Source organism: Nanorana parkeri, unplaced genomic scaffold (assembly GCF_000935625.1).
Source record: "Nanorana parkeri isolate BGI_ZX_2015 unplaced genomic scaffold, ASM93562v1 scaffold342, whole genome shotgun sequence".
Taxonomy (NCBI): Eukaryota; Metazoa; Chordata; class Amphibia; order Anura; family Dicroglossidae; genus Nanorana; species Nanorana parkeri.
In genome coordinates this window covers 574,825-584,855 of record NW_017306610.1, presented here as the reverse complement: position 1 = coordinate 584,855, position 10,031 = coordinate 574,825, and the positions used below count along the sequence as shown (strand labels likewise).

Genomic DNA, 10,031 nt, shown 5'->3' with positions numbered 1-10,031 from the left:
CCTAGCCTCCCCCCCCCCCCCCACATCTCCTCGTCTTCATCCTGACACTGCTCCCCCACATCTCTTCATCTTCATTCTGACACTGCTCTGCCAGGTAGTGGTGTAACTACTGCCATAGCAACCCACACGGTTGTTTTTGGGCCCGGGGAAGGGGGGGGTTAGATGGGGGCCCACATACAAAATTTTGCTATGGGGCCCTGTGATTTCTAGTTACGCCTCTGATTGTGACCCTGACCAATGCATACAAGGAACAGCGATGTATACATTAATACAATTGTATTTAGATAGGGCTGGGGTGAGTAATACTGGCAGAACAGGTTAAGTCAGGGAAACAGAACACAGATTTCCAGGTAAAGAATGAGGCGGGGAAGAGAGACACACATTTTTGGGGTTACCATGGGGTGCAATGGTAAAAATGCAATGGGAAGGGAAACTGTGTGCAAAAGAAAAATGATAAAGATCACTTATGTTAGTACTAGTAAAAGAAAAACAACTCCAAATAATGGGCTTTTATAATTTACTGTATTTATGCCCTGTATATATTTGCTTGCTATAGGCAGCTACTTCAGTCAATTGGTGGTAACTGGTAAGTGTCCCATTTTTTTATAACCTCAAATGAACTGTAAAACCATTTTTCTCTGAACTCAGTTTACAATTAAGAAAATAATCTGCTGTATAATTTCTTGTTATTCAAACAAAATAAAAGTTTATTTCAGCTTATTAAGTTACATGCAGGATCATTATCAGTTACTGAAATGTTTTATCACATTAATTGAGTGCAGTCAATTGTAATTGGGCTTTGGCCCACACAGCATTTATATTATAATCAGGCATTTCTTGGAATTATCTGGATTAAAAATTTAGGAACACCTACACTTTGAAACAGTTCTATAGAACAAATGCAAATGGCCAGGTTTTTGTTTTATTGTTCTACGAGCTGAACATCTGCTTTGGAATTATAGCAAAATGTCATTATGCTGTTTACCTTTCATTCCATCTCATTTTAGATTCTATTCATATTTCTAAAAAGAAAGCAGCATTCCTATTCAGAATTCAGCCCTCTGTATTCAGAAATCTGGAAGATTCTTATGAAAGAAGTGGTTCCAGTTGTATACAATGCACACTTATGGAAAAGTGGACTATGAAAACTTAAAGTGCAAAATTTCATCACAGAGAGCCATCTTACTGTTGGAGTCCTGTTTTTGTAGATTACCAAAGGTACATTTCTTTAGGGAACAATAAAAAATGTTTTGACAAACTGAATATAAAACTCCCACTTTGGATTTTATTTATTAATGAGTGTCAGTCTAAGATGACCCAGGGGAAAACTGAGACCATATAGAAACCTTGATAGACATTTTTGTTGGCTTCCCTTAACTGCATATATAACATCTTGCTGAAATGAGATGAAAATTAAACCCAGAATATGTACCTACCAACTTTGTAGTGTATACAGCCTTCCAATTCTCCTACAGAGACCCATCCTTGCTTCTTCTCTACGTCTGGATCATTGTGTAGAATTTTATTCCTCAGCCAGGATAAGTAATAAACCCTGAGCTTGTTTTTTTTGCCTTTAGCAAGAGAAAAAAATATTTAAATAAGTGTGGGATAGAACACATTGTGAAAGAATATGACACAATTGGAAATAATTATTATTGGCCAATACATGAGGATAATATAGCAAACTGTTGTAGCAAGAAGGTTACCTCATGCGCACAGTACCTGTGTTTTAAATTTCAAATGGCCGCTGTTTGGCAGAGCCATTGGCTGGAACAGATGACACAGCATTAAAAACACAAGAAAAAGGAGGTAGTACACCAGTATGGCACAATAAATACTGAGAGTGGGTTAGCATAACCAAAGTTCATGAGGATCCACTTATATTGTCCATGGCCTGTGGCTATGGATCTGCCCTGCCGAATGAAGTGAGCGATAGAGTGTGCATGATACCCCCACTCTTCTATCCAGTAGACTGGACCACCCGCCACACCCATGTGTGTACCCATTTTGGGTCACAGACTTTGCGCATGCAATCCCATCGTCAGTGTTTATTAATAACTATTTTATGATTTTTGCTTATTAAACATTTCAGTTCTTTTGTATTATACCAGGTGTGCCTTCCTGTTTTCTTGTGCTGGTAGTCCATCAAGGTGCCCATCCCCCATATGGATTAAGCTGCACTTCATAGTAGCCTTTTTGTACCTCATTCTTTACACAATCAAAACTCCCTAGTGCTAGCTCAAGGGAAGCATTTATTATACTCCGGTTTTTTTTTTGCTTGGCATTATGGAATTGGGACTTTATTTCATTGTATATATTTAAATTTTGTAGTATTTTGTTTTGCCTTGCTGGGCTCCTCTACCTTTCAGTATATGTAAGAAGTGGGATATTTTTCTGGGATTGAGGGATCCAAGGTATCTTTAGAGAAATTTATTTTTTGTTTCTATAGCCAGTGTTAAAACCGGTCTAAAGATGCATGCTCCATTGTTCCAAGTATGCATCGAAGCAAACACTAAGCACTCATGTGCATTGCATCACTAGGGCCAGTAAATTCTCTAGGTTTAGGCTTTTGGACAACTGCATTGGGCATTAAGAGTGTGTACTAAATGCTCTTATGACACACAAGTATGCTTAGCTTTACAAAAACACACATTATGCCTCTAAAATGCCACTAAGGGGAGATATATTATTCACAGTTGTCAGATTGTAACAATATTGAATAATATTCAATATATATATATGTATATATGGAAAAAGTAAGCAAGCCATTTATATAAAAAACACCAATATTTCACAGCCCCATGGGTCAATTACCTTTACCTTGTGTGGCTTGGATCACATGGGGTTTATTTATACAACAAGTTATTCATCCAAAAATGTATCTGACCTGAAATAGTAATCAGGATATTTAGTCCTTCCAGTACATCCATTTGGTAAAATCGTCTTCTGCTAATAAGAGAATAAACTCGTCCTTGCCCACTTCTATCCAACAGCCATAGTCCATATTCAGTTCCCACCAATAGGTTAACACCTGGCACAATAAAAAACACATAAGAAGTGTTATATGACACATTGTAAGATGGCCAAATTGTTTTGTAAGGTCCTGTTACATGGAAAAGGGTAGCTTTATCCATTAGAATCTTATGAGGACAAGGCTTGAAGCTGGGAAAAGGTGCTTTTTCCCTACAGGATAAGTGCTTTTATAATTAAGACATACTGTATGTAGAACAGATCAATGTAAAAGGGATGTTCTAAAATGGATACTTTAGCCCAGCTTCACAGCGGAGCGTCAGGCCACCTGCATGAAAACATCCCTCTGCAAATTGCATTTGCTGTTAAAGTGTATTAGAAAAATTAATAACTAGTTTAAAGTCAATTGATGAATTAGATTTCAAAAGTGACAGGTACGTCCTAAAAAGAAGTAAGAAACTTGTACTGTATATTATGGTTATTTACAAAGAATATAGTATTTAGCAGTAGCTCTAATGAAAATGGTCTTTGAAGAAAAGAATAACATAGGTACATGCAGTACTTTAGAAGAACTCACCCCAGAGAGCAGCACAAAGGATCTCTGAATTAAATTTCTTCTTATACTTGCGAATCTCTGGACTGTCACTCTGAGGTCGAATATTTGTTGGGTTAACATTGACAACTGATCCTTTCCTTATGTTTTCTCTCCGGAAAGGCTCCACTTTTATACTGCTAGCTAAATCAAGAGAAAGACAAGGGCAGATTACAAGGGGGCTGCTGGTAAAAGACTATAGTTAAATACTACTTACTATCATGTATTACAATTTTAATTTGCAATTTATTAACCTTCCTAAAAGCTGCATGACAAAAGACACAAATGCATTTGCATAAAAGAAATAAAATATTGATTTCTGCATGATTAGATGGACTACTGCTTATACGGTTTATATTGCACTCATTTTTATAACACGTTTTATGTGACTTATTTGCTAATTCTTCAGCGACACTTACCGTGGCTTTTTCCAGCATTGTGCATAACCATTGTGCAAAGGAATTAGGAATGCACCATATCCTTTGGCTTGAATGATCAGCCAGCACTGAGTTACATACTCCTGCAGTCAACAGGACAAAGAGCGGAAGCTGCAACTTGATGTTTGTGCTAAAGAGTATCTTGTCATTGTTCTTAGCAGCTGCGGCACTTCTTCCCTTTTAGAACATCAATAGTATTGAAAAATGTTTTTATGAAATATGGCTAAGATATAGGCACTTTTGGTACCAGCAAGTACCATTGTTAGTCTTTAAATCCATTATTGATCTATGTCCTTAAGGGAGTCCTTCTGAATCTAAACTTAAACTCTACATAGAACCTCAATTTCTTTTAAGCTCAAGCTTCTTTGGTGCCAAGACTTAATCCCAGTCAGAAAACTGTCAAATGCCAGAACCCAAGTTGAAGGCTCTCACATTCAACCTTTGGTTAGAAAAACAAATTAGCAAGAAATGGTGAATACCTTCATGTTTTGATTGGTAGGTGTCAAATGTCAATTGACACCTATCGCCAATTGACGCCAATCAATGGGCATCCAAGAGCAGCTTGAACCAGCTTAGAAAGAAAACTGCAGGTCAGAAGGAGTTCAACTGAAGATCAAATGCACCTATCAAGGCACTCAAATGAAATGGAGTATCTCAAACTAATCCTAATTTCAAATGCAGGCTATAGGTATCTACATTTGCCCATTGATGAGAAGGTGACATTGATAAGCTTCCTAACCTAAAATTGACTGGGGTAAAAATCCCCACCCACCACAAACATGGCAGCTATGAGTATAACTGTCACAATTTTAACACAAATAAAAAAGGTTTAATAGGCCTCTGGTTGTCATTTACATTCACATCCCTTAACATGTACTCACGGGAGACAGACGGGCTTGTTGGAGGTGAAAACTGTAGCAGTCTGGGATCAATAAATGGACTAAATGAAGAAGTGGAAGATGAGCTGGTTTTTGGTTGTGAACTTTCACCATTTGGTGTCTAAAAACAGAAAAGAGAGAAAACTTTCCATTAGACAATATCAAAAGTATAGTTGTTGTAATATATTATCAAATCTGTACAGCTGTAAATTTTCACCAATAGATGCAAAAACTGAAAGCAAATCTGTGATCTTACTAAAGAGCCAAGAAGTACAGCACATGTTATTAGCTGAGAGCAGGTATCTTTGCTTTTAGGCTCTGTCTTCCCTTCCCTCAAATCCTGTCCAAAGTTACCTTGAATTCTCTGCACCTCCTGCTGCAGAGATAAGATAAACCACTCACATAGTACAACAATAATGTCTTAACAAGCATGTAAAAGGCCCATCATTGTTACATAAGGGGTTTATCCAGTGACTTTGAGAAAGTCACTAACTGTATAGCAGAGTTGGCAGAACTCTGGATGGATAGTGTCGGGCCAGAAGATGGAAGTAAAGGTACTCAATGGCTGCATATGCTGTCAGCTACTTGATGGTGCTGTTGCTTATAGTGTGCCTACTGGTTACATTTAAAAACTAAATAATGGTTCGAGATCAATCTAACGTTTGACAAAAAGATTCCTAGAGCACAATGGGTTAGCTAACAAAGCATCACATAAGTGTCTGTCTGCCTTCCAGCTCAATGTCTGTGGACTGAGCTGTTCCATAAAGGAGTCACTCCTTCAGAATCATCCACCTAAATGTGTAAATTGCAATTTTAGCTCTGAAGCCTGTAAACTGCAGTTTTTTAACAAGCTATAAAATAAAGATACATTCATACATGAAAAAGATAAAGAATGGTTTAAAAAGTACTGGTTTACATCCTCATAATAAACAAATTCTCTGCAAAACCACATTCCTTTTAAATCATAAAGGTATCTACAAATTAATCAATCAATGGAAAATGCAACGGTAGCAACAAGATATTTATTCTAAGGTTCCTGACATGGGGAAGAGACTACAACTTGAGGTTGGGGAAAGGGAGGTTTAATCTGAAATTGCGTAAAGGGTTCTTTACAGTTAGAGCGGCAAACATTTGGAACTCCTTCCCCCAAATAGTGGTATCCACTGAGAGTGTCGACAAATTCAGAAGCCTCTGTGATGTCTCCCTCAATGAGCATAGGTTAGACATAGGTTGGACTGGATGGACTTGTGTCTTTATATATATATATACATACATATATATATACATACATACATACACTCACACGTAATCCTAAACATTATCTTGGCCATGAAAAATACTGAACATGGGATTACAGGTCACTAGGGTAGCAATAAGGAAAGACTGATCAACTGACAATGCTGACAATGTATACTTCAAGATTTGGAAGGTGTATTCAGGAAACAAATAAGTAAACATTTCCCTTACATCGCTGACTGGATTTCTGCATGGACATGACATTGGCAAGAATAGAAAAAAAAAGATTAGGTAGTTAGTGATTTATTTTTTTATCCAGTGTATTTGCTCATGACAATGCCAACATTGTTAGCAGTTCAATGCTACATTCATATAAACTGACAGTATGATAGATACAAACTTGATGTGATGACAATATTTACTTCAGAAACCTCGATTATAAAAATATTGCATCAAAGTGCAAAAGGTGACCTACAACAAGTGCAAAGAGAAGTTATCGCTCTCTCAGGTTTCGGTGAACAAGCAGAACAAGACATAAAACATAATGATTTCACCTGATCATTTAAAGATTTGTTCCCAGGCCTGTGACTCTTTTGAAGACTTTTGTGCTGATTCACTGAAGTCTCTGAAGGATGGCTTTGTTGTAAAAGATCTGGCAGCAGATAATTTTGATTGCAGGAGCTCCAGAGTCCTTGATTGCTGCTGCTGCTGCCACTTTGCTGTTCAGCTGCCTGTTAACACATAATGCAGCAGATTGAAATATAAACTAACCTGGATCCATCTACACAGCAAGATAAATCTGTCATTTTACAAAAAGGAAATTTTGCTGTGGCAAAGACAAATGTCAGCGCTGAAGGAAATTTGTTGTATCAGAAAGTGTTTTTTTAATAGCTACAATATAACACTTTTTTTCTGCAAACATTACACTATTTTGGAACGCTCTGCCACAAGCAGTAGTATCAGCACATAGTATTGAATCATTCAAAAATCAATTAGATACCTTCCTCATAGACCGTAACATACAGCGGTACAGGAACTCTTAAATCTTTAGACCCCCAAGGGACTCATATACGCACATGCACACACTACACACACACACTTATACATAAAGGTTGAACTTGATGGACCTGTGTCTTTATTCAACCTCAAATACTATGTAACTATGCACTCACCCCAATCCGCTGTTGCCTCTACCACGTGTGAAGATAAATATAGATGATCCAGCACTGCAGTCTGTGCCCAGGCTGACTGGTCCCTTTGTTGCAGTGTCATGCTGCTGCAGTCCTGGAGCCTGATAGGACTCCTGCCTAAGGACAGTCAATGGGAAATGTGTGCTATCCAGGTAGCGCCTTGAACATCCGACAACCACTCTGCTGTAGGAAGACTAGGATCCAGCTCATCATGTTCTATCTCCCGTCCGTGAGGGTTTTCCCTGTTTCTAGGCCAAACAATTATTTATAGCTTTGGATCAGTGTGTAAAGGTGTGTGTGATTGTGGGATATCAAAGTATCTAGGAGGTAAATTTTGCAGTTATATCACAATTCTGCTACACAGGGACTGGCCTAGTGGCAGTTTTAAAAGAAACACGTCACGAGAGGAATAGGATGGCTGCCATGGCTACTCTACTTCTAAAAATACTTGATATTTGGCTGCCTATAGATTTAAGGGGTTCTGAGACACAGACTTGAAACATATCCCCCCAACTTTCTGAAATGGGAAAGATGAATTTAGCACAAGGTCTGTAGGTAAAGGACACACCCTCTGTCACACCCCCAGTGCACGGACCATGAAGAATAATTGGATAAACCCCAAGTGCTTTTTTTTTTATCACTGTTTCCTTTATACTGGATTTTTAAAATAATGATGTGATGATAAAAGTTTGTGTATAAGGTTTAGTGTAGTGGAACACATTTTGATGGTTGTGTATTGCATTTATTATAGAGGTCTTAATATCTGGCCAATCTGTCAAAACAACTGTATATTGAATGTAACTATAAACCAACCAACCAATCAGAAAGTCGAGCGGTGAGTCATTACATAACGCCTGGCTTACTGATTGGGCATGGGGACCGGCTTCCTGGCCAATTAGAAAGCTGGGCGGCATGTAATGACTCACCTCCCAGCTTCCTGATAACGGAAGTTCCAGTATCGGGATAAGTATGAGTAGCATTTGGGCGAGTACGAGTATCAAATAATCCGTATCGACACTCATACTAGTATCGGTGCATCCCTACTTTATAGTGTGGTAGCTTACCAGCACTTAGTTTCAATATATCCTAGAGTGGTTTAAAGAGTTTATTGATAACCCTTTACATTGTTACATGAACAAAATAGTTTTAGGAGAAGAACCCTTTAAAGTGTTATAGGAAAACTCCCAACTCACTCCCCATTTAGACCAGACATCTGTGAAGATTCGGGAAAGGGAGAAACATGTTTTTCTGCAAAACAGGCGCTGGCCAGAGTCATCTCAGGAAAAGCTCTTGTGTATAAAAATGAATGGTCCTAATCTAGGCTGCCAATGTGCTTCTGCAAAGCATTAATTTAAAGCAGTTTCACAATGAATTTCCATCCTTATTTGTAATCATTTGTCTCTGGATATTGAAACATAGAAAGTCATAACATTTCAAATTCAATACCAAGCTTTACAAACAATTGCATGGCATCCCAAACACAGAACACTAATTTGACTTCCATGACTAGCAACTAAATATTTGTTTAAAGAAGACCTGAAGAAACAGAGGGCAAAGGACTAGTCACTGGAATTGCATGTGGTCTCCCTGCAGATCTGCACAGTAGTGATGTCACCAAATCATTCCACATCTCCTGCGACTAGCAGTCAAAAGCAACAGTGCCGTTGATTTACATTGTTGATACACAGCTATGATGCTGTAGCTACAGAAATGCACTGCCCTTTGCAGGAGAAATTCAAGACAGAGTAAATCGTTAAGGGTTCTGCTCTGGCATACCTAATTTCTAGATATTCTCTATAATATGGCAAACCTTCAATTTTTTTTCAGTTCAGGTCCACTTTAACTCATACTGTAAAGAAGAAGATTTTACAGGTGAGCAATATCTACACTATTACTTAGAACAAGCTTTCTGTGGTCTGTTATTTGATGACTAAATTTTTCAAATTAAAAGGAAACACAAATATAAAAAACAGCATTAGGTAACATATTACCAGATAGAGACTGAATTATCAGCTACGCAAATCATGTTATGTAGCTAGCTAGCAGTGGTAGATTTAGAAAAAAATGGAATTAGGTTTACAGCTCGCATAGAGACAAACAATGCCAAGATATTCTTCTGGATTCTGAACAACATGTGGGGGTTTGTATGAGCTCCTAACGTAAAAACAATATGAAATGCATGCATATGAAGAGCAAACATTTCCTGCTAACATTTTGTTTTGCTATTAAGCAGAACAAACATCTCAGAACCATTTGGCAATAAGTTAATCACAGTAAGGACAATGAAGGCTCCTTGAGCTCCTAGTAAAAATCATCCTTTACTGATTGAAGCAAGGCCTAGTAAGTAGGTGTTAACTATTAAGTTTATGCAAAGTTCCATTATGATTGGCCCCGGGTTTATGATACGATTGGGCGGGGCCAATTTGGCCTGTAATGCTACTCAGTGACATTCCACAAGAGTACAGAAGACATCAGCATCAGAAGAAGTTGCCCCCCCAACTTGATAATAATGTTTTGTCACAGCTTTATTTGCGGCCTGACCTGGCCAGCTAAAGAATGTTACTTTAATGGGCTATGCCCTCAACTTTATGTTGTGGCAATCGAATGACTGTCTGGCACTGAAGGGCTGTCTTATGGGGCAAGACTACATGTCAATTAATGTTGGGGTACCTTAGACTGATGCTCCTTAGCAGTCACAAATATATATATATATATATATTTATATATT

The 10,031-nt window shown here is 38.0% G+C and overlaps 1 protein-coding gene across 1 annotated transcript in view; it reads right to left on the bottom strand.

Annotated features, from left to right (window-relative positions):
• LOC108788656 (mitogen-activated protein kinase kinase kinase kinase 4-like) overlaps nt 1-10,031 on the bottom strand; it is a 189,948-nt gene that overhangs the window by 48,017 nt on the left and 131,900 nt on the right. Inside the window, exons 22-26 of the mRNA XM_018558479.1 lie at nt 6,668-6,844; nt 4,881-4,998; nt 3,548-3,706; nt 2,888-3,031; nt 1,437-1,571 (exon numbers count right to left, since the gene is read on the bottom strand). Coding sequence (XP_018413981.1) covers nt 1,437-1,571; nt 2,888-3,031; nt 3,548-3,706; nt 4,881-4,998; nt 6,668-6,844 — 733 coding nt within the window. The remainder of the gene's footprint in view (nt 1-1,436; nt 1,572-2,887; nt 3,032-3,547; nt 3,707-4,880; nt 4,999-6,667; nt 6,845-10,031) is intronic.